The 24,672-nt window shown below is 41.0% G+C and overlaps 1 protein-coding gene across 3 annotated transcripts in view; it reads right to left on the reverse strand.

Annotated features, from left to right (window-relative positions):
• Positions 1–24,672, reverse strand: part of LOC105343045 (uncharacterized) — a 111,973-nt gene that overhangs the window by 24,753 nt on the left and 62,548 nt on the right. For all 3 annotated transcript variants that reach the window (XM_066072882.1, XM_066072883.1, XM_066072881.1), the window contains exons 28-50: positions 24,007–24,648; positions 23,033–23,532; positions 21,972–22,116; positions 21,242–21,322; positions 20,851–20,974; positions 19,922–20,247; positions 19,594–19,638; positions 19,209–19,347; positions 18,417–18,811; positions 18,105–18,240; positions 14,358–17,629; positions 13,773–13,902; positions 13,042–13,409; positions 12,579–12,729; positions 12,091–12,348; positions 11,355–11,770; positions 10,726–11,073; positions 9,748–9,946; positions 9,187–9,383; positions 2,249–8,932; positions 1,744–2,076; positions 1,135–1,188; positions 364–599 (exon numbers count right to left, since the gene is read on the reverse strand). In XM_066072882.1, the coding sequence (XP_065928954.1) occupies positions 364–599; positions 1,135–1,188; positions 1,744–2,076; positions 2,249–8,932; positions 9,187–9,383; positions 9,748–9,946; positions 10,726–11,073; positions 11,355–11,770; positions 12,091–12,348; positions 12,579–12,729; positions 13,042–13,409; positions 13,773–13,902; positions 14,358–17,629; positions 18,105–18,240; positions 18,417–18,811; positions 19,209–19,347; positions 19,594–19,638; positions 19,922–20,247; positions 20,851–20,974; positions 21,242–21,322; positions 21,972–22,116; positions 23,033–23,532; positions 24,007–24,648 (15,179 nt within the window). The remainder of the gene's footprint in view (positions 1–363; positions 600–1,134; positions 1,189–1,743; positions 2,077–2,248; positions 8,933–9,186; positions 9,384–9,747; positions 9,947–10,725; positions 11,074–11,354; positions 11,771–12,090; positions 12,349–12,578; positions 12,730–13,041; positions 13,410–13,772; positions 13,903–14,357; positions 17,630–18,104; positions 18,241–18,416; positions 18,812–19,208; positions 19,348–19,593; positions 19,639–19,921; positions 20,248–20,850; positions 20,975–21,241; positions 21,323–21,971; positions 22,117–23,032; positions 23,533–24,006; positions 24,649–24,672) is intronic.

A 24,672-nucleotide genomic window follows, 5' to 3' on the forward strand; every position in this document is an offset into this window, starting at 1 on the left:
CTAATACATGTATATGCAAACAACAATTCAGTGAGAGAGGTGGATTACTTTTATGTTGACAAATACTAGGAGCAAAGATTAATGCTAGAAGTGTGGATAAAAATCAGAAATAGGGAATAATGAAATACAAATTCATGGGGGGCTGTCAAATTAACAAGTCCTTTATCAGGGTTGTCTCTAAGACCCTGGGGAAGGGAATTCTCCAACCTATAATGCCTTAATTACCCAGCTATTACTGCATTTCAAACACAATCTAGCTATAAGCTAGACCCCCAGACCCCAGCTCTACTTTTTTATTTCATCCTTCTACTTCAATTTTTAGAGACAACCCTGCCTTCATGTAAATATCCTGCTGGTACTTACACCAGCGATGGTCCCGTTCTGCATGCGACATGGACAGCGACTTGCGGGTACACAGGTGTTCTTGTCCTTCAGCTTCTCCCCGGGGGCACAGGTGAGCCCGGCGGGCCTACAGTAGGGCACACAGGGGTTGGTGGCAGGGGAAGTGGTACAGGCCGAGGACTGCTGGGCAAGAACATCACAGAGGTCATCACATCGGTATGGACACGCCTCATAAACCTCACCAGGGGCACAGATCGCTGAAAGGATACAATATAATACCTCATCATTAGATTTAGGTTGAAGTTAGTTCCAAAGGTGGATACTCTATTTGATGCTTCAAGCAATATGAGCTGTATTTTTAAGAATTTTATTTTGTTTCAAAAACCTGCTAGTATGCTAATCTGCATGTAACTTAAACTTAAATGATAAATAAGATTTGAAAAATCTTTAATTTTTGTCAGTAGAAAGATTTCTCCTCTTAGGAATAAATAGCAGATCAATTTTTTGTACAGGACGACAATAATTCATTTTTGCTTCAATTAAGGCTTCTTAATGGCTTTTACCACAAAAATAAGGCTGACAGAAATTTAAAAACCATGATATTTTTTGTCATTTTAGTAGAAAATAACATTTCAGCATGAAAATTGCAGCTCATATTGCTTTAAACAAAGACCCATCAAAAGATTTACATAGGAGGCAGTAATAGTTTGTTATTCTATTGGATGCTAAAGGATGAAAAATAACATGCCAGTAGATATCATATTAGTAATGTAGCAGTAATATCACACTTACGAGTTGTGGAGTGCAGAACATCTGGAGTCGGTGTGGTCAACAGATCAGGGTTGCCTTGGAAACAAAAATTACAAATAAATTAATAAAATGTTCATATTCAAAGCATATAACTGGTACCCATTCAATCCTGCAAGTTTTACTTTCGTTACACTTTTTCCTTTTCTTTTACAATTATTCAAACATGCTCTGTCATTTTATAATATTAAATGAAAATAGCTATAAAAATAAAAAAATAATAAAATAAATATTTGCCTTTTTTCAAAGGACCAAATTTATATGTCAAATGAAATATGCTACTTGTATATACATCAATATTTTCTTTTATGGATCACAATTTATTAGATGTAAGGTAATTAAAAAAAATTGCTAATAATGATTTTCTTTCATTGCAATATTATTTTCTGCAATGATATCACAACTGTACACAATAATCTTTTCTACAGTTATTTACCATATATTGCCAAAAAATACAAAACTGGGAATCATTTTGTTTTGAATAGTTGTATTCTGTAAAGAGTCTTATCTATTATCTTTTGGCTTCTTCATAATTATGCAATATATAAAAACACAGTGATCTATCAATAAAATCTAAATTGCTGAATATCTTACAAGTATCAGCCCAGCACAGGACTCGGACTTCATAGTCGTAACAAAGACCGGATGGTTGGTCACGATTGTAGCATCGCAGTCCATTTCTGACATCACAAGCCACGCTTTCCTGACCAGCTAATGAGAGTGGGGTTTTACTTCCGGCCACTCGACACTCAATTTTCCTGATTTCCTTACAGAGTCCGTACTTGGCCTTCAGATCGTAGATGGACTCAAAGTCTCCAGAGGTGAGCGAGACAGAGGGAGAGTTTGTATTTAGCCAAGAGGACCAGCCGCATTGTTTAAAGCTTGGGGCCACAGTGGGGGTCACTGCTGCTGGGCTTACTGTTGAATCTATCACAAAATAATTAAAACAATTCAATTATTGAAACATAAATGCTGAGGCTGTTTGGCATCAAATTCATAATAGTATTACACATCCAGATAATGATTTAAATATCACTTCCAGAAACATACTGAGGTTAAATACAATCTTAAGTTTACATTTTTAAATGAGAAATCTTACCACGATCACACTGGCAGAAGTACCGAATCTTGTAGTCTGAGCAGGGCACAGGGGCGTTGTCAGCATTCACACAAGAAAATCCCTTCTTGACGTCACATGTCACGATCTCGCCTGAACTGTAATGGGGAAGTCCTTCGTACGTCATGCACTCAATCTTGGTTATATTTCCTTCCTGACAGAACATGTGCAGCTCTTCAGGTGTCATTTTTTCATAGTCTCCACCTCCGAGCTCTGGCTTGTCACGATTCACATAAGGTGTCCAATGACTTTGGAGACAGCTGGAAAGTACTGGATTTCCAAAAATGTCTGTTTTAGGTGTCACCATGGGTGTGTATTGTGTGGCAGGTAAGGGCACCATCTGTGTGTGTCCGTTGATGTCAGTATAGGGTCGGCCATATTCATCAGTTCTAGGTACCATGATGGGTTTTCCAAAGCGATCCGTTTCTGGGGCCGGGGTCGGGGTTCCTTGATATCCTGGTAAAGGCACCATTTCCGTGTTTCCAAATTTATCTGTGTAGGGTCTTCCATATTCATCAGTTCTTGGTACCAAAATTGGGTTGCCAAATTTGTCGGTCATTGGTGCTGGTGTTGGTTTGCCCTGTTCATTTGGCAGTGGAACCATGACTGTGTGTCCATGTTCATCAGTGTATGGTTGGCCATATTCATCAGTCTTTGGAACCAGTATTGGATTTCCAAATTTGTCTGTTTGAGGTGAAGGAGTTGGTTGCTGTTGTTTCACAGGCAGTGGCACCATTGTTGTATGTCCCTGTTCATCTGTCATTGGTTTTCCATAGGAATCTGTTTTGGGCACCATGATTGGATTACCATGCTCGTCTGTCTGTGGGGCTGGTGTGGGAACACCCTGCGTTTCTCGGAGTGGAACCATGACAGTGCTACCTTGATTGTCCGTCATTGGTTTGTTGTAGGAGTCTGTTTTCACAACCAGGATAGTGTGGCCTGAAGCGTCAGTGACAGGTTTGAGGGTAGGAGAACTCTGCTTGTATGGTACTGGTACCATTATGGTTCTTCCCTGGTCATCTGTCATAGGTTTACCATAAGAGTCTGTCTTTGGCACCATGATGGGGTTTCCATATTCATCAGTCTCAGGAGCTGGAGTTGGTTTTCCCTGCACATCTGGAACAGGAACCATCACAGTGTGGCCTTGAGCATCTGTGAAAGGTTGGCCATATTCATCTGTCTTGGGAACCAAGATAGGGTTACCATATTTGTCAGTTTTTGGAGCTGGTGTAGGCAGACCTTGAGTGACTGGTTTTGGAATCATGATTGTATGGCCATTCTCATCTGTCATGGGCTTACCATAGGAATCAGTTTTTGGAACCATGATAGGATATCCAAATTCATCTGTCTCCGGTGCAGGTGTGGGTTGAGTTTGTTGGTATGGTTTAGGTACCATTATAGTGTGGCCCTGTTCATCTGTCATAGGTTTTCCATATGAGTCAGTCTTTGGAACAAGAACAGGGTTTCCAAATCTGTCAGTTTCTGGTTGAGGTGTTGGTGTAACCTGCTTCATAGGACCTGGGATAGTCACAAGGATGGGGGTGCCGTTTTCGTCTGTCATTGGATGTCCATAAGAGTCAGTCTTGGGGACAAGAATGGGTTTCCCTTGGGCATCAGTCAAAGGAGCTGGTGTTGGGCTTCCCTGGTTGTATGGCAGTGGAACCATCTCTGTCTGACCAAACTTGTTTGTGTATGGTTTGCCATATTCATCAGTCCTTGGCACTAGGATGGGGTTTCCAAATTTATCTGTTTGTGGAGATGGAGTAGGTGTACCCTGGTGATAAGGAACGGGTACCATAACAGTGTTACCATGCTCATCCGTGTATGGCTTTCCGTATTCATCTGTCTTTGGTACAAGCTTAGGATTACCATATTTGTCTGTCTCTGGAGCAGGAGTGGGCACACCGGGAGTTTCTGGTAGAGGAACCATTATAGTTCGTCCCTGATCATCTGTCATTGGTTTACCATAGGAGTCTGTCTTTGGCACCATGATGGGGTTTCCATGTTCATCAGTCTGAGGAGCAGGTGTTGGTGTACCCTGTGTGGCAGGTAATGGCACCATTATAGTGTGTCCTTGCTCATCTGTCATGGGCTTGCCATAGGAGTCTGTCTTTGGCACCAGGATTGGTTTACCATTCGCATCTGTCTGAGGTGCTGGGGTTGGTGTGCCTTGATAATAAGGAAGAGGCACCATAACTGTGTGACCATTGACATCTGTGTAAGGCTTGCCATATTCGTCTGTCTTTGGTACAAGTATTGGGTTTCCAAATGCATCTGTCTGTGGTACAGGTGTAGGTTTGTCTTGTCCAGCTGGGACAGGCACCCATTCAGTTTGTCCAAACTTGTTCGTGTATGGCCTTCCATACTCATCTGTCCTTGGCATCAACACAGGGTTTCCATATTTGTCTGTTTTGGGAGCTACAGTGGGCAGCTCCTGTGTTGCTGGCAGTGGAACCATCTGTGTGTTTCCGAACTCATCTGTGAAAGGTCTACCATACTCGTCAGTTCTTGGCACAAGAATTGGTTTTCCAAACTTATCTGTTTGAGGTTTTGGGGTTGGGACAGTTTGAGTCTCAGGAAGTGGTACCATCTCTGTTTTTCCATAAATGTCTGTGTATGGTTTTCCATATTCATCTGTACGTGGAACCAAAATGGGATTGCCAAATGCATCTGTTTGTGGTTTTGGTGTGGGAACATTCTGAGTCTCATACAAAGGCACCATTTCAGTTTGTCCAAATTTATTTGTATATGGTTTACCGTATTCATCTGTTCTTGGCACAAGAATGGGATTTCCGAATTTGTCTGTCTGGGGCTTGGGTGTTGGTTTTCCTTGTACTTCAGGCAATGGAACCATCACTGTGTTTCCATTCTTATCTGTATATGGCTTACCATACTCATCTGTTCTGGGAACCAAGATTGGATTTCCAAATTTATCTGTCTTAGGGGAAACTACAGGAGTACTCTGGTGTTCTGGAAGAGGCACCATGATAGTTCGTCCCTGTTCATCTGTCATCGGTTTTCCATAGGAATCTGTTTTTGGCACCATGATTGGATTTCCAAATTCATCTGTCTGTGGAGATGGGGTTGGTGTACCCTGGGTTGCTGGTTTTGGTACCAGAATAGTGTGTCCTTGAGCATCAGTCATTGGTTTTCCATAGGAATCGGTCTTTGGAACAAGGATTGGATTTCCAAATCTGTCTGTTTCTGGGACTGGTGAAGGTGTGCTCTGTCCAACAGGTAGAGGGACTAGGATGGTATTTCCAAATTTATCTGTCATTGGTTTACCATAGGAATCTGTTCTTGGAACAAGAATAGGTCTTCCATATTTGTCTGTCTGTGGGGCAGGTGTAGGCAATCCTTGTGTTTCTGGAAGAGGAACCATTATAGTTCGTCCCTGATCATCTGTCATGGGTTTACCATAGGAGTCTGTCTTTGGCACCATGATGGGGTTTCCATGTTCATCAGTCTGAGGAGCAGGTGTTGGTGTACCCTGTGTGGCAGGTAATGGCACCATTATAGTGTGTCCTTGCTCATCTGTCATGGGCTTGCCATAGGAGTCTGTCTTTGGCACCAGAATTGGTTTACCATTGGCATCTGTCTGTGGTGCTGGGGTTGGTGTACCCTGTTTCTCAAGCAAAGGAATCATTATAGTGTGACCCTGGTCATCTGTCATTGGTTTGCCATAGGAATCTGTCTTTGGCACCAAGATGGGGTTTCCATGTTCATCAGTCTGAGGAGCAGGTGTTGGTGTACTTTGGCCATAAGGCAGTGGAACCATTACTGTGTTGCCATGTTCATCAGTATAAGGTTTGCCATATTCATCTGTTTTGGGAATCAAAATGGGACGTCCAAAAATATCTGTCTGTGGTGATGGTGTGGGCTTGCCTTGTGTGTATGGCAGAGGCACCATGACTGTCCTTCCTTGGCTGTCTGTGTAAGGTCTACCATATTCATCTGTTTTTGGTACCAAGATGGGATTTCCCTGAGCATCAGTTTGTGGGACTACTGTTGGTGTGTTAGGGTTTTCTGGTAGAGGTACCATAATGGTATGACCCTGTTCATCTGTCATGGGTTTTCCATAGGAATCTGTCTTGGGTACCAAGATTGGGTTTCCATGTTCATCTGTTTTTGGCACTGGTGTTGGTATACCTTGAGTTGCTGGTAATGGCACCAAAATAGTGTGTCCTTGGTCATCTGTCATTGGTTTGCCATAGGAATCTGTCTTTGGCACCATGATGGGGTTTCCATGTTCATCAGTCTGAGGAGCAGGTGTTGGTGTACTTTGGCCATAAGGCAATGGGACCATTACTGTGTTGCCATGTTCATCAGTATAAGGTTTGCCATATTCATCTGTTTTAGGTATCAAAATGGGACGTCCAAAAATATCTGTCTGTGGTGAAGGTGTGGGCTTGCCTTGTGTGTATGGCAGAGGCACCATGACTGTCCTTCCTTGGTTGTCTGTGTAAGGTCTTCCATATTCATCTGTTTTTGGTACCAAGATGGGATTTCCCTGAGCGTCAGTTTGTGGGACTACTGTTGGTGTGTTAGGGTTTTCTGGTAGAGGAACCATAATGGTATGACCCTGTTCATCTGTCATGGGTTTTCCATAGGAATCTGTCTTAGGCACCAAAATTGGGTTTCCATGTTCATCCGTTTTTGGCACTGGTGTTGGTGTACCTTGAGTTGCTGGTAATGGCACCATTATAGTGTGTCCCTGTTCATCTGTCATTGGTTTGCCATAGGAATCTGTCTTTGGCACCATGATGGGGTTTCCATGTTCATCAGTCTGAGGAGCAGGTGTTGGTGTACTTTGGCCATAAGGCAATGGGACCATTACTGTGTTGCCATGTTCATCTGTATAAGGTTTGCCATATTCATCTGTTTTTGGTATCAAAATAGGACGTCCAAATATATCTGTTTGGGGTGATGGTGTGGGCTTGCCTTGTGTGTATGGCAGAGGCACCATGACTGTCCTTCCTTGGCTGTCTGTGTAAGGTCTACCATATTCATCTGTTTTTGGAACCAAGATGGGATTTCCCTGAGCGTCAGTTTGTGGGGCTGGTGTTGGTGTGTTAGGGTTTTCTGGAAGAGGAACCATGATGGTATGACCCTGTTCATCTGTCATGGGTTTTCCATAGGAATCTGTCTTGGGTACCAAGATTGGGTTTCCATGTTCATCAGTTTGTGGTGCCACAGTGGGCACATACTGATCAGACGGTAGTGGAACCATGATGGTGTGACCCTGTTCATCTGTCATGGGTTTGCCATAAGAGTCTGTCTTTGGCACCATGATGGGATTTCCCTGCTTATCAGTGGCTGGTGCTGGAGTGGGTGAACTCTGCTGGTATGGTTTTGGTACCATCACAGTATTACCATGTTCGTCTGTGTAAGGTTTACCATACTCATCAGTCTTTGGAACTAGAATAGGGTTTCCGTATTTATCAGTTTCTGGTGCAGGCGTTGGTTTGTCCCCAACGAATGGGATTGGAACCATCTGTGTGTGCCCTTGTTCATCTGTGTAAGGTCTGCCATATTCATCAGTCCTGGGAACCAATATAGGATTTCCCTGAGCATCTGTTACAGGAGCAGGTGTAGGTTTGCCCTGTGTGTAAGGCACTGGGACCATCACTGTGTGTCCATTCTTATCAGTGTATGGTCTTCCATATTCATCAGTCTTTGGAACCAGTATTGGGTTGCCAAATTTGTCAGTCTCTGGTGATGGCGTTGGATTGTTTGTGACAGAGGGAAGTGGCACCATGATTGTTTTACCGCTCTCGTCTGTCATCGGTTTCCCGTAAGAATCTGTCTTGGGCACCATTATTGGGTTTCCATTCTCATCGGTCTGAGGCGCTGGGGTAGGTGTTCCCTGATACTCAGGAAGAGGCACCAATATTGTGTGACCCTGCTCATCAGTCATTGGTTTACCATAGCTGTCTGTCTTGGGCACTAATATTGGATTGCCATGTGCATCTGTCTGTGGAGCAGGTGTTGGGGTGCTCTGGTCATATGGTATTGGAACCATCTCTGTTTCCCCATATATATTGGTATAAGGTCGCCCATACTCGTCTGTCCTTGGAACTAAGATGGGTCTTCCAAACTTATCAGTGACAGGAGCAGGGGTTGGGGAACTCTGAGTGACTGGTAGAGGAACAAGAACTGTGTTTCCATTAGCATCTGTATACGGTTTACCATATTCATCTGTCTTTGGTACCAAGATTGGGTTGTGGAATTTGTCTGTTTGAGGACTTGGGGTAGGTGGACTCTGTGAAGCAGGTAGTGGAACCATTATAGTATGTCCCTGCTCGTCTGTCATGGGCTTCCCGTATGAATCAGTCTTTGGCACCATGATAGGCTTTTCATTTACATCAGTCTGGGGAGCAGGTGTGGGAGTACCAGTTGGAGCTGGTTTAGGCACCATGATAGTATTACCATGATCATCAGTCATGTGATTGCCATAGGAGTCTGTTTTGAACACCATGACTGGGTGACCCTGTTCATCTGTTGCAGGTTTTGGGGTTGGGGTGACTTGTACATAGCCGATAGGAACCAGCGTGGTATGGCCATTCTCGTCAGTGTAAGGATGGTGGTAGGCATCGGTTCTTGGAACCAGGATTGGATTGCCAAATCTGTCTGTGACTGGGACATACAATACGGTGGGTTCTGGTGCTGTCGAATTATAAAATAATTAAAAATAAAAATTTGGAAATAGTGCTTACCTATTGGTTATCTTTTATCTTTCACACAATTGTATTAGAGATTCAACAGGTCACAATTGATGGATAAAATGAAAGAGTAATGATTTAAGACAGAAAATGAGGGAGGGAAAATAAAAGGAAAGAGAAAGACAGAGAGGAGAGAATGAGAGAGAGAGAGAGAGAGAGAGAGAGAGAGAAAGAGAGAGAGAGAGATGTTGAACTCACTTGTACAGATCTGTTGACATGTGTATCGGATCATGTAGTCCTGACATTGGACAGGGAAGTTGTCGCTGTTCAGACAGACTGAGCCCAGTTCTTTGTCACAGATCATGGTGTCCCCTGTACTGTAGCTGGGGATCAGGCCATCCACTGCCACACACTCAACCTTCTTAATGTAGCTCCCTCTACTAGCAGGGCAGAACCTTCAAGACAAATCTCACAGTATGAAAGCATTCAGTGATGAAGTTACACTAAAACTTATAAATGGAAGGATATTTTTATGTCCTCATCAGCAGCAGAAAATTTAGAACATTCAGATATGTTTCTTAATAAGGATTGTTGGAAATGGATCCAAAACAAAAAAGTCTTTTAGTGTTGTTGGGAAAAAATTGGGGATGGGGGGATGAGAAGGGGGGAGATGACCCTGCACATTATAATAAACACCAAATGTGACCGCAATCAAGATTGGGAGGGGGTCAATATCAGGCACATAATGAATAAGAAAGACAAAACATCCCTGGACTTTGACTGTGAGGACACATGGAAATGGTTGAATTCATGCAGTACCTTTCAAGCTCCTGTGGTGTCATGGCTTCCTTATCCCCCTCGCCTTGGTAGGGTTTGTCCCGGTTGATCCATGGTGACACGGTTATTTCCTCGACACACTTGGTGGTGGTAGGAACAGTGGTGGTAGACTGTGTGGTTGGTGTGGTAGGACTAGCGGTAGTGATAGTGGTGGTGGGTGTGGGGCTTGTTGTGGGGGCCTCTGTAACAAGAAAGATAATTATTGTATAATATTCTACAAAAAAATCATTGTGTGGTGTTTGTTTTAGGGGTCTATGTAAAACACTTATTAGTAACAATTAACCTAACGTCTTTGTAATATTTTATAAAATAATCATTATGTGGTGGTACTGGGTGTGGGGCTTGTTGTCGTGGTCTCTGTAACAAGTAACATAATTATTGTGTAATATTCTACAAAATATACATTGTGTGGTGCTTGTTTTAGTGGTCTATGTTTAACACTTATTGATAACAATCAATGTAACGTCTTTGTAATATTCTACAAAATAATAATTATGTGGTGGTACTGGGTGTGGGGCTTGTTGTGGTTTCTGTAACAATCAACATAACCATTGTGTAATATTCTACAAAATAATCATTATGTGGTGGTACTGGGTGTGGGGCTTGTTGTTGTGGTTTCTGTAACAAGTAACATAATTATTGTGTAATACTCTACAAAATCATTATGTGGTGCTTGTTTTAGTGGTCTATGTTTAACACTTATTAGTAACAATTAACCTGACGTCATCGTACAAAATAATCATTATGTGGTGGTACTGGGTGTGGGGCTTGCTGTGGTGTTTAACAATTACCACAGTAAACAAACATATAATTCATGTAAAACTCTATATACATGTATACATAATCAATACCAGGTGGTTTCTTTTAAACAAATAATCCAAATGGATGCTAAAATTAACAAGTACCGGTAGAGTCCATCTCTAGATCCTATTATTGAGCAGAATAGTTTTTCTACAGTACCTTTACAGATGACTTGACACTGGTAGCGGATCCTGTAATCCTTGCACATGTCTCCGAAGTTGATGCTGTTGTCACAGTTCAGTCCGTCCCTGACGTCACAGGTCAGGATCTGATTGGTGTCAAACCACGGTTGACCGGTCACGGTCTCACACTCGACGCCATTGATCACACCCTCCGGACAGAACGCCTTCTTCTCCTCGGGGGTCATGCTCTCAACTTCACCGCCCGGTCCAGGGGACTGCTTGTTGATCCATGGGGACCAGAAGCTCTTGTTTTGGCATGGCTCTTTGGGGGTGGAGCTTGGGGTGGGTGTTGATTGGGTGGGCGGGGCAGATGCACCTGTTGTGGCTGAAAAAAATAATGCTATTATATTTTTGGACGAGTCATTTACTTTTGATAAAAATACACAAATTTTCTCTTGCTAACTAACAATAATTATATAACTTATGACAAAATTTCAAATCAAAATCTATAATGTGAATTTTAAATAATTATTATAATCTGAGAAATCTCAGCAGCTGTAAATATTTTACAGTGTAGAAGAGTTTAATACACAATTTTTTAAAAATTTGTTTAATTCTGAATAGAAATAACCTGATAACTAAGAGAGCCTGATTTGGAGTTCTTACTTGGACATTCATCACAGAAGACTCTGATCTCATAATCCTGACACTGCCCACTTCTCTGCACCTTGTTGAAGCACAGAAGTCCTTGAGAGTCAAGGTCACATTTGACGTCCATGTCACCCGCTTCATTCCAGGACTTCCTGCTTCCCACTGTGCGGCACTCAATGGCTCGGATACTCGAGCTGTTACAAGACTGTACCAGGGAATTCAGATGCATGATCGTCTCGTAATCACCAGTGGCATCTGGTGTGTTAGTGTTGACCCACGGGGTCCAGTACATACAGGTAGCAGGTCCTGGGCCGGTAGTGGTTGTTGCTGAGGATGGAGGGAGAGAAACAAGTGGGGAGGGAGTGAGTTGTTTGCAGCCCACAAGCTCAAATCGCAGACCAATGGCCTCAAACCATTTGAGTGGAACAATTCTGGAAAGATTTCATTGGAGCAACTCAAAATTAAGGAAAGTTCAAAAGATATACAAAAACAAAACAGGAGCCACTTTAACTTTGCTAAATACTTCCCAGTTTTTTTTTTATTGTACTAGTATTTGTGTATTCAAAATAAAAGAAATTAAATGCATTAAAATTAATGAAATATCGAATAGGTTTATCCCAAATTAAGGATAGTTCATAAGACGTGCAGAAAAAAAAAATTCAAAAGCTACTAACAATTCTTTATAGTACTGGTTCTTTACGCAATTATTTTTTATAATTAACAACACTGAGTAAGTCAAACATTTCCATACCTAATGAACCTTGCCTGGACTTTCTGGTTGAAGATATTGGTGACCGGGTTATGGTTGTCAGAGTTACCGTTGAACGTTTGGGGCGCTTTGTCCGCTGGACCAGAGGTCACCGGTAGGAATGATTTTCCGTCCGTACTGTAGTAGACCTGGAACTCGGTGACCCAGTAAGGAAGGTCGGAGCGACCTTGTGTGACGACCCCATAAACCTCTTCTGTGGACAGAAGGTCAATTTGGATCCATTGGCGGTTATTGTTCACACTGTAGGGAAAAATTATTCATGATATTTAATTACATTTACCATTTTATTATTTAATTACCATAGATGTTTTAATCATCATGCAGGCATCTTTATATTTATTTCTATAGCAATCTTACAAACACATAAACTCTATACAAAACCAAGAATGTAAAAATGTAAAAAAAAAAATCTCTTTAAAGAAGTCCGAACAAAGCAGTTGTAAGATTGGATTTGATTGGTGAATTCTGACCTGGGAGTCCATCCCCCTGTGTAACCTCCATCTCTGTGGCTGTACAGGCGAGCGCGCTCAGGCCCGTGGAAACTGTCCAACACACTGGATGCTTTGAACTGGGCGTTTGATACGATCAATCCGTTAGACAGGCCCATCTTGACATCACAGACTACATAATAGAAGCATTATATGTTAAACCCGTTGTACCATACAGCATGTTTAGAAAATTTTCCAAAAATAATGTATTTCACATAGTTTGCTTTAAACTGGTTTCAATTGATGAATCACAGTTAAAAATTGAAGCATAAATCCTCTGATAAGAAAAATAACTCCGAGATAAATGACATTTGACCTCAACAAATTTTTCAGGGTAATCATTATCACTGAAGAAAAATTCAACAAGTCATATACTTGAAATTGCAGAAAGATTTCCAATTCTATATTTACAAGGAACTTCAATCACAAACAATTTGCTAAATACCTGGTGTTTGTGTTCCGGATGGGGTTGGCTGAACTGGTGTTGATGGATTACATCCAAGGATATTCAGTCGGATTGCTGTTCCAGCAGCAGAGGTGGATTGTGGGTAAATTCTGACATACTGGGCTGTCATGTTCCTGTTGAAGAGGTTCCTTATGGGGGTATCCCCATCTTTGTTGGCACTGAAGACTTTAGGAATTCCTGCCCCTGGGGTGTCGGAGTAAGGAACGAAGGTCTTTCCGTCAATGCTGGTGTAGACTGTGTAAGTCTTGACAAACTTCCTGTTGATGGTGTCTCCCTGGGTTACCAGACCAGAGATCAAGGACAACTTGCCAAGGTCAACCTGTATCCATGGTGATGTGTCATTTGACCTGAAATAAGATATAAAAACAGATTGATTCAAAGACTCTCCTAGTAGTACATGTATAACATTTCATTTTTTCATTCACTGAAAGATTAAAGTTTTACATAATATGAAATTCAAAAAGAATTTCTAATATATGTACCATTAATTAGTTTTTCACAAAAAGTAAATCAAAAATATTTTCTATGATTATAGACATGTCTTCTTCTTTTACATTTCATTTCATCAGGAAAATGTATAAAAAACTTAAAAAACGTAGTCTTGAGAAATAGTCTTTGAAAGATGAATGGATAAAAGAGTTATGGATATTTCAAAATGTTAAACATTTCACAGAGATTTTTTGCTGGAAACCAAATCTTTAACCACTGACCTTGGTTGCCATGAGTAGTCGCCAAAGAGACGGCCTTGACCTGGGGTATTTGTGCCGCTGAAGGAAGAGGCAGACATCTGGCTGTTCTTAATAACATAGTTGTCGTCTACTCCCATATAGGTCAAACAGACTGAAAGAAAACACAACCAATCAAATGTAAAACCAACTATAATCAATGCAATCATCTAGCTCAGAACAACCAAAACATTACAAACTTGTTGATTTAAGGTGGCCGGGTGGTCAACAAATTAACCATCAAACCTATCTTGAATTATTAAAAATGATTTATTTGGCTATAAACTATTATGTTGAAAGAAAAATTCAATATCTTTTAACTTTAAAATTTGATTTGTTTCATACGTCTTTATATAGAGAGCTTTTCTTCTTAAGGAGATTCATATAGTCTAAAAATGGCCACTACCAACGGGTCCTCTTAATCCTGATTATAGCAATCATTTCTTATATGTAATTTTGTAACTAAAACCCAGTGAAATTATAGTACATCAAAAAAATGAAATGCCAGTATGAAACTTAGATTTCCTTTTCTCTTTTCTAATTAACAGAATCTTTTTCTTTTTTTTTTACCTTTGGGCACCCTGGTTGGAACTCCTTGCGAAACAGGGATCAAAGGAATCATTGTTGTTGATCCAAATTTGTCGGTGTAGGGGCGGCCATATTCATCCGTCTTTGGAACAAGGATTGGTCTTCCAAATTCATCTGTCATTGGGATAACAGTTGGAAGGCCAAAAGTTCCCGGTTTTGGAACCATGACAGTGTTGCCATGACTGTCTGTGTAAGGTTTGCCATATTCATCAGTTTTAGGAATGAGGATAGGTTGTCCGTATTTGTCGGTTTCTGGTGCTGGAGTTGGCTGACCTGTGTAACCTGGTTTTGGAACCATCTCTGTGTTACCATGTTCATCTGTATAGGGTCTTCCATATTCATCGGTTCTTGGAACTAGGATTGGGTTACCGAATTTATCTGTTTCCGGAGCTGGCGTAGGAAGGCCTTGTGTGGCTGGTTTTGGAACCCATTCTGTTCTACCATACTCATCTGTGTAAGGTTTTCCATATTCATCTGTTCTTGGCACCAAAACAGGATTACCAAATTTGTCTGTCTCAGGCTCTGGTGTTGGCTTCTGTGGAGTGGCGGGTTTTGGAACCAGTACAGTTTTGCCTTGTTCATTAGTGTATGGCTTTCCATATTCATCTGTCCTTGGTACCAATATTGGGTTTCCGAATACATCCGTCTCTGGGATAATCTGTGGCGTGCTACCATTGGCTGGCAGTGGCACTAGGATGGTGCTGCCTTCAGCATCAGTCATTGGCTTTCCATAGGAGTCTGTCCGTGGAACAAGGATGGGGTTTCCATGCTCGTCGGTGGCTGGTACTGGTGAGGGTGTAGCCTGTGTGGCAGGTTTAGGAACCAGTATTGTGTTACCATGATCATCCGTCATGGGATGGCCATAGGAATCTGTTTTTGGAATCAATATTGGATTTCCAAATTTATCAGTTTCTGGAACAGGTGTAGGCTGACCCTGTGTAGCAGGCAGTGGAACCATGATGGTATTTCCCTGATCGTCTGTCATTGGTTTGCCATAGGAGTCTGTTTTAGGCACCATTATTGGTTTGCCATAACTGTCCGTCTGTGGGGCTGGAGTGGGGCTCCCCTGATTGGCAGGGACCGGAACCATGATAGTGTGGCCCTGTTCATCTGTCATTGGCTTTCCATAAGAGTCTGTCTTTGGCATCAAAACTGGGTTTCCAAATTTGTCAGTCAAAGGTGCTGGTGTTGGTAAACCTTGAGTAGCAGGCAGTGGCACCATGATGGTATGTCCCTGCTCGTCTGTCATGGGCTTCCCGTATGAATCAGTCTTTGGCACCATGATTGGGTTTCCATGTTCATCTGTCTGTGGAGCAGGAGTTGGATTTCCAGTTGGAGCTGGTTTAGGCACCATGATAGTATTACCTAGTTCATCAGTCATTGGTTTGCCATAGGAGTCTGTTTTTGGAACAAGGATAGGGTTTCCTTGTTCATCAGTGAGAGGCGCTGGAGTGGGAGTGTTCTGGTTTTCTGGCACTGGAACCATTTCTGTGTTTCCATGCTCATCTGTATATGGCTGTCCATATTCATCTGTTCTTGGAACCAAGATGGGTCGACCATTAGCATCAGTTTGTGGTTTTGGAGTGGGTTTGCCTTGAGTGTATGGAATAGGTACCATCTCGGTTTGTCCAAACCTGTTAGTGTATGGCCTTCCATACTCATCAGTTCTAGGAACCAACACTGGTACTCCAAACCTGTCTGTGACTGGGTTAGGAATAGGGGTGCTCTGTTCATAGGGTATAGGAATCATCACGGTATTACCCTGCTTGTCTGTGAAAGGTCGTCCATATTCATCAGTCTTGGGGACCAACAATGGTTGTCCAAACTTGTCAGTCTTTGGTGAAGGTGTTGGTTTAGCAGTTGTTTCTGGCAATGGAACCATGATTGTGTTTCCTAGGTCATCAGTCATAGGTTTTCCATAGGTGTCAGTTTTTGGAACCAATATTGGCTGATGGAATTCATCAGTCTGTGGTCGAGGAGTTGGAGGTCCCTGTGTGTAGTAATCAGGCACCATGATGGTTTCTCCAAAGTCGTCTGTCATAGGTTTACCATAAGAGTCCGTTTTTGGAACCATGATAGGATTGCCGAAATCATCTGTCTTTGGGATTGGAATGGGAGTCTTCTGTGTCACATACAGAGGAATCATTGTTGTGTGACCTTGGGCATCTAAGATGGGTTTTCCATAGGAATCTGTTTTTGGAATCAGCACAGGGTTCCCTTGTATATCAGTCACAGGCTCTGGAGTTGGCTTTGCTGTTGAAACTGGAAGAGGTACCATGATGGTGTGGCCCTGCTCATCTGTCATGGGCTTGCCATAGGAGTCTGTCTTAGGCACCAAGATTGGATTTCCAAATTCATCTGTCTGAGGTGATGGGGTTGGAGGACCATGTGTATATGGAATAGGCACCATTACAGTGTTACCATGCTCATCTGTCATTGGTTTTCCATAAGAATCCGTTTTTGGCACCAAAATTGGGTTACCTTGAGCATCTGTTACTGGCACCACAGTGGGTTTCTCTGGTGCCTCAGTCAAAGGAACCATTATTGTATTACCTTGATTGTCAGTCATAGGCACTCCATATGAATCGGTCTTAGGTACCAAAATGGGATTTCCGAACGGATCTGTCTTGGGAACTGCCTTTGGTGTGGCTTGATTCCAAGGGAGTGGGATCATTATAGTATGCCCCTGTTCATCGGTCATTGGTTTACCATAAGTATCGGTTTTTGGTACCAAGATTGGATCACCATGTTCATCTGTAGCAGGAGCAGGTGTGGGCTGACCCTGGGTGTAGGGCTTTGGAACCATGATCGTCTGGCCGTAAAAGTCAGTCAGAGGTCTTCCATATTCATCCGTTTTTGGAATCAAGATCGGGTTACCGAATTCGTCGGTCTCTGGAACCACTGAAGATGGTGTAGTTGGACCCGGCTTCTGGGCGGGGTTACATCCCAGAACATTGAACTGTAGGGACGTTTCTCCATTGACGGACTTGGGATGAATTCGTACATACTGTGCAATGACCTGCCTGTTGAAGAAATTAGTGACCGCTGTGGTTTTGTCTTCATTGCCGTTGAACAGCTTGGGCTCTGGAATTCCACCATCGCTGTACGGAGAGAAGTTGGCTCCATCAATGCTAGTGGACACTGTGAAAGTGCGGACCCAATTCTCGGTTTTTCCATCACCCCGCGTCACAACTCCTGTGATCAGTTTTGGCTCCAAAAAGTTGACCTCAATATATGGAGTCTGGTCAGATGACCTAATTTTAAAAAAATCAAAAATAAGTTTGATTCCACTTTTCAACATACTGTAAAAACTGCAGTATTGCTGTTATTTTCCCTAAAATAACAATAATTCTTATTACTGATCAAATTTAAATCTACCATATATGGTACGTTTATGATGTAACAAAACAATATGCAAAATTCTATGAATATGTAATAATATATATATACTCGTTATATTATGATTATGGAAATAAATGTACCAGGCAGTTTAATTAGTCGAATCATGTCATAAAGAGTAAAAATTACAAAAATACATTAAATTGAATTAAATTAAAAGTATGTCTGATAAAAAAAAAAGATTGCACAAATTTCAACATATCATCAAAAAATAGGGAAAATTTTGTATTTTATATTAATGATATAAATAATTTGCATAATAATACTTGTATTTTAGAAATAACAACTTGATACCTAGGCCATTATGTCAGTTTAAAACAGGGTACTTACGACGGTTGCCAAGAGTGACCGTCTCCTGTGATGCGTCCCTGCGAGGCTGAAAACGTGGAATCTTTCTCTGACGAGGCTGTCAGTAATCGGTCTGGAATTATTTCCATATCTTGAACTCCCATCAGCTGATTGCAGACTGAAAACAATTAGTTATCTTATAATATGATTCTATAAGCCAACTATGCTATGGTAATTCATTCTGCTAGATTAAGTTCCTGTAAATTACTGAAGTTACTGAAAATATCATTCTGTCAAGTGACAATTCTGCACTTGTATCAAAACCAAGAAGTCTTCCTTCTCTGGGGTACTTACTTGGCTCAATGGTTGACACAGGACGTGGGGTGGCGGTCGGAATGGGTGTTGTTTGAGGGGAAGTCTTGGTCGTCTCAGAGCTACAGCCCAGTAGATTAAAACGCAGTCCCGACCCTCCGGACCCAGCTTCGATCACGACGACGCGGACATAGCGCGCCAAGATCTGCGAGTCGAACATGTTCTTCACCACAGACTTCTGATCCACATTCCCGATAAACATGGCCGCCTTGCCGTCTGCTTCCTTGACGACAAAGAAGTTACGTCCGTCCAGACTGTAGGACACTGCGAAGTTTGTGACCCAGCGCTCCTCTCGGGGGCTTCCCTGGGTCAGGATCCCCGAGATTGTCTGGGGCGACCCCAGGTCCACCTGAATCCAGCTCTTTTCTGCATTGTCCCTGGAAAAGACATATATGACTTAAACCACAACTCCTGGTTATTTGAGCATCATTTTGAAAAAAACCTCCATCACCTTTATGAATGTATGATATTCTGCTATCAAATACTGATTAATTCTAAGAAGCCTACAACTTTCTTCCTATATCCATCTCAACCACCCTGCCCCCTCCCAATAAATAAAGAGAATGAAAGGAATCAAAAATAAATGAAATAATCAATTTTGAAAATATTTAAATGTCAACCATTGATTAACAAAACAAGTTACCCCTCCCTCCCCAATAGCCCTGAATCTTGGATTGAATGTCACCCTCATTGCTTTATTTTACAAAATTAAAGTTCCCCATCCCCACACTCTGTGACCCACTAACTCTAACTCTGAGTGAGAGATTTACTTACTGTGGTACCCATGCTCCAAACTCATTAAACAGACGTCCCGCTGAGGCCCCAGACAGGGAGTCCCGACTGGATGACACCAGAAGCTGACCGTCAGTGACCTTGGCACCGTTCTCAATGCCCATAGGATCCAAACAGTCCACTGAAATACAACCATTGCAAAAATATGGTAAAATATCGTGCTAAAATCAATCAGGCATACAGTTTCAACATCTAGTTACTTCACTTCTTCACTCTTTTCTTCATGCATTCTCTCTCTCTCTCTCTCTCTCTCTCTCTCTCTCTCTCTCTCTCTCTCTCTCTCAATATAATTACATAATTATTTACATGTATGCAAAAATTTTCTGATTGCAATCATACAAAATCAGATACATAATAGGATGCTTACACTTAGGGGTTGGTGATGTTTGAGAAACTGTGACTGCAGGTGTTTCTGAAAAATTAATGGAATTCAATCTTTTACATGTATATTCAAAAATAATGCTGAAATTTATCAAATTGTTGGTTCCCAAAATGTTCTGTACAATATGTTTAGGGAGGCTGAATGAACAACAAGTTATGATAAACATAAGATCTTCCTTAAAATTTTAGCTATTAGCTTAAAATTTGAACATCTTTCTATATATCTTGATACAAAACTCGAGACTAATAAAGTCTTAAAAATGGTCCTGACCATTATGCCCTCTTAGATAACACAGTTTTTTGAACATTTATACCTGTGGGAGTCGGACATTCCAGAGCCTCAAACCGTAAGGCGATTCTGTTGTGCCACTCTTGCGGGACAATGCGTAGGTATTTAGCTGTAACTTCCCGATCGAAAAATGCAGAGGCAACATTATCCTTGTCCATATTTCCCTGGAACACCTTAGGCTCAACAGCGAAGCTCTGGTAATACGGAGTCCACCTCTGGCCGTCATTGCTGAACTTCACAATGAATTTGGTCACCCAAGATTGGGAGGCGGGGTCGCCTTGAACTCTGACCCCAGTCATTGTAGTTGGCATCTGGAAGTTGACCTGGATATACTGGTGTTCATCACTGTACCTGTAGAGTTTGGGACATTGTTAAAGTAAGAGGTTAAGTTCATGGTTAAAAATAAAAGAATGAGCTAGCACAGAAATTTGTTACAATTTAATTCAAAAACAAATGAAGATGAAAACAGGTTTTACTGTCTGTGTTTTTTACAAAATTAATACAATGAGTGGTAAAATGTAGTGCTCAGCTTTTACACAAATATATGCATTTCAATAGCTTTAAATTTCTGTTTAAAAAAATCATTTATTAACTTTGCATACAATGGATTTTTCAATAATTTGTAATGACCATTAGACCAAGCTCTGGTTTAAAAATGTCATTTCAAAAGCAACATTTAGTTCATTGTTTTGGTTTTACAATGGCTTACTTTGGATAAAAGCAGAAACAAAATTCAACGTAATCATGGAAGGATACTCTAAACCAGCATCATTTTGAGATTTATCAAAGATAATTTCCACAATCGAGATGTAGATTATATGGAAAATGAAAAACCAGAAGGATTTGAGGACTGGTTCACGGCGAGAATTATTCAAAATGACAGGGCTCCCGCGAACATTGCTAAAATTTCCCATACATGAATAAAAGTTGCTTTTATTATAGAGAGATACGAACCTTGCGACCCAGGCGGTCGGTTTGCGGAGCCTGGCCTTGTCTGCGTCGTGATCAACGTCAACAGAAGAGGAAGCCTGGAACTGATCGGGGGCAAAGTCTGACACCCCCACCTCATGGTCGCATACTGGAATTAAAACAGAAGAGTCAGGTAATACAAATAAAATCTCAATTTTTACATGGTTTCGAATCCATAATATTAAAATATTTTGTCTCACTAATATGATTTAGCATTTTGATTTTTAGATTTGGATAGTAATCCATCGTTATCAATCAATAAATCATCCTAAATGCCATTAAAAATTGACTAAACAAATCTTTCAGAGTAAAATCCTAACGTATAGGATAGAACAATAAACACAACGATGAGTTTATAAATAATTCTAAATGTTACCTTCGTGGCCAATCGTTGGAGGCATTGTTGATGTTGTCACTCCAGGTGTGGCAGGGCTCGGAGAAACCGTAGAATTCACATCTACAATTATTAATTAATTGAGGAATTACATGTAGAAATCACCATCTACGACAGTTATTTAATCGGTAAATCAGGTGTAGAATTCATTCCTTCGGTCAAAGAAGTTTAAACTTAATGTTGGCTTAACCTTTAATTTGCGCAAGTTATCAATTCAGTAAATTTAGTAATAGAATATTTTTTTTTTATAGAAATAAGATCGATATCAAAATATCTAGTGTAAATATAATCCGACTCATCCTCGTTAAGCTTTACAAAGAAAATTGTCACTGAAATTGAGATTAGAAACGTAAAAAAAAATGCAGCAAATACAAAAAGGCCACCATGTTAAAAAAAATCATAATAAGGAAATGGAGAGAAAGGGAAAAGGAAATACATTTAAAGTATTCCAAAATAGCAGAAAGTAAATACTGTAGATTCCTTATTCTTAAGCAAGTACTTAATTCCGCGATTCAGCCATTTTCCATCCATTTGCAAGAACACAAAATCATAAATGCTGAATTTTTATAATAGTTTTATGTAGTTTACATATGTCCAAAAAATAAATGCGAGATTATAAAATTCACCACGATTCTCGGAATTTTATGCGGATCTTAATTTCTTGCATTCAAATAGGAATCTACAGTAGTTGTGTAGTTAATTGGGACCTTACCAGGCTGTTGTTTACAGCTACAGTAGAACTGTACAAGGTAGTCGTGACACTTGCCGCTCAGTTGATTGGCATTCACGCAAACAAGTCCGTTCTTGTCGCATGTCACAGACTGACCCAAATCAGCTGGAAGCAGCCCACTGTCTTTCTGTTTGAAAAAAATGAAATATAATTAATAAAAACACAATATACTGTAGAAGCACATATTTTCGTTGGGTCAAAATTTTGTTGTTTTTAAATGAAATAAAATTACGTTGGGATTTAATTTTGTCATATCGTCATCTCTTAAATGTATCACGTATCAACTCTGTATTTATTAATACACGTACTTGGGTTAAAGATTTAATTGTCATGGATTTAATTCTATTGATATATACTGCTAACGAAAATAACAAAATTTAATCCTCATCAACTATTTCTGCTCCTACATTATATTCCTAAATCTCAGCCAAACATCGAATACTCAAATGGGAAAGTTATTTTCCTGACTGTTACAACATTTTTGATTATCATTTTGAGTCCAACATATTGTAGCTGCATAAATAAAGTAAATTGCAAGATAATCAATTTTCCTTGTTGTCATTGTTATGATTTTCTAAACAAAAAGAAATTAATTTTAATTTAAAAGTCAGACCAATATCTGTCTTTCTGTAAATAATATGCAAGAGATATTACAAACATTGCTTTTAAGCAAACTCAATTGCCTCCTCTACAAAAATAGGGTAATACAGTGTGGAAACAGAGTTCTACTTTGATTGAATTTCATGAGCCACCTTCTCTAACAAATTTACTTGTACATATTCAAACAATTTTTACTTCTGAAACAATTAAAAAAAACTGCCCCCCCCCCCATTTACCAAAAAAAAAAGTTTTGTGTAGAATTTGGTACTAACTAATATGAGCAACCACAAATTAGAATGATTCCAAAAGCAAGTATTAACCATAACATAAAAGTAGAAAGTGGGTTACTTGATTGTAAATGTACCATCTTTTTGGAATAAAGTTATGGAAATTTGTTAATTATTGAATCATAAAAGTATATAAAGTGTGTCACATGATCCTACCTCTGTGCATTTAACAGCAACAATGTCATCTTCGTGGCAGAAGGAGAACTTGGTGCGGAGTTTAGACAGGGTCTCCTCATCCCCCGCCCCTGAGGTGGGCGAGTCTGCATTCATAGGGAAGGTCCAGCCCTGGTTGCACACAATTTTCCCTGGTTCCGGGGTGGATCCAGAGGTTTGTGGAGTGGTGGTGGGCGTAACTTGAGAGTACGGTTTTGGAACCATGATGGGGTTTCCGGATTTGTCGGTGACTGGTTGGCCATACACATCTGTTTTTGGTACTAGCACCGGGTTGTGGAAAGCATCGGTTTCCGGTTGTGGAGTTGGGTGGCTGCCATTTGAAGGAACTGGAACCAGGAAAGTGCTTCCTTGGTTGTCTGTGATAGGCAAGTGATTGTAGGCGTCTGTCAGAGGTCTCAGAAGGGGGAATCCAAAAGCATCCGTTTTAGGAACTGCGATTGGAATTCCAAAAATGTCCGTCTGTGGAACTGGTGGGTTGGAACCTATAATCAAAAACAAGGGAAATTGCAGGTATTCATATTTCAGTCATTGGGCACATTTCAAAACAAGATCAATGTCAATTATAATACATATATTAGCATTACCAAACACATATCAATGAATTGAAAGAAATCTTTCATTCAACCTCTATTCATATTAGTATATCCACTTATTTTCCCGATTATCTAATTTTCGTTCTTTTCGTGATCTCTTTTACATTACAAATATTCAATAAGCAGAAATTACATCTGGTATTGTTTGTAATAAGGAACTATTTAAAATCGCTGAAATTGACTCACAATTTTTTTTAAAATTACACATTTTCCCCATTTTTGCAAATTTTGTGATGCACAAAAATAACAGATATATTTATACGATATGCTCTGACAAATAAAACAATCATGAGGAAAAAAGGACCTTAAGCCACAGTATTTCCAGACTAAGCGTCTGGTCTGTGCTTTTGCTCCAAAACTTACAGTCACAGTAGAACTGGACCTGATAGTCCTCGCAGGTTTCGCCCGGTTTGGGGGTACACTTCAGTCCGTTGGTGGTACAGATCACATTCTCTCCCTTACTCTTGTAGTCCAGACCAGTAGCTGCCACGGAGCACCGCACAGCAATGACGTTATTACAGGTGTCTGGGTATCCCAGAATACTTCTGGGTACTTCCACATCCGTTGGAAAATCTGAAGATGGATGGACGTTGTTGATCCAATCCGTCCAGCCCGGTTCACAGCGAGGAGACACGGTGGGTCCGACAGTCGACTGGCATCCGTCCGTACAGTACACTCGAACCTCGTAGTCACGGCAACCCTCCACAGAATTCTGGTAGAGATCTTCACAGATGAGGCCATGGTTGATGTCACAGGTGACCGCCAGATCCCCGGTTTTGTCGAACGTCTGTCCAGTCTTTGCGTCGCGGCATTCGATCTGGGACGGGAATTCGCAGAAGTCGTAGTGCATGCGTAGCTGGCTGAGGGTTTCTGTCTCGCGGACGTCCCCTGGCATCCTGCGGTGGCTGTTCATCCACTGTGTCCACTCACAGGATGGGACAGGGGGGTGGGGCTCTCCAGGCTCGGGGGCCTTGGTTACTTGGTCTACTGGTTTTGTTGGGGTTTCTGCAAAGAAAAAAATGAGGAAAA

The sequence above is a fragment of the Magallana gigas genome, chromosome 10, assembly GCF_963853765.1.
Source record: "Magallana gigas chromosome 10, xbMagGiga1.1, whole genome shotgun sequence".
Lineage (NCBI taxonomy): Eukaryota > Metazoa > Mollusca > Bivalvia > Ostreida > Ostreidae > Magallana > Magallana gigas.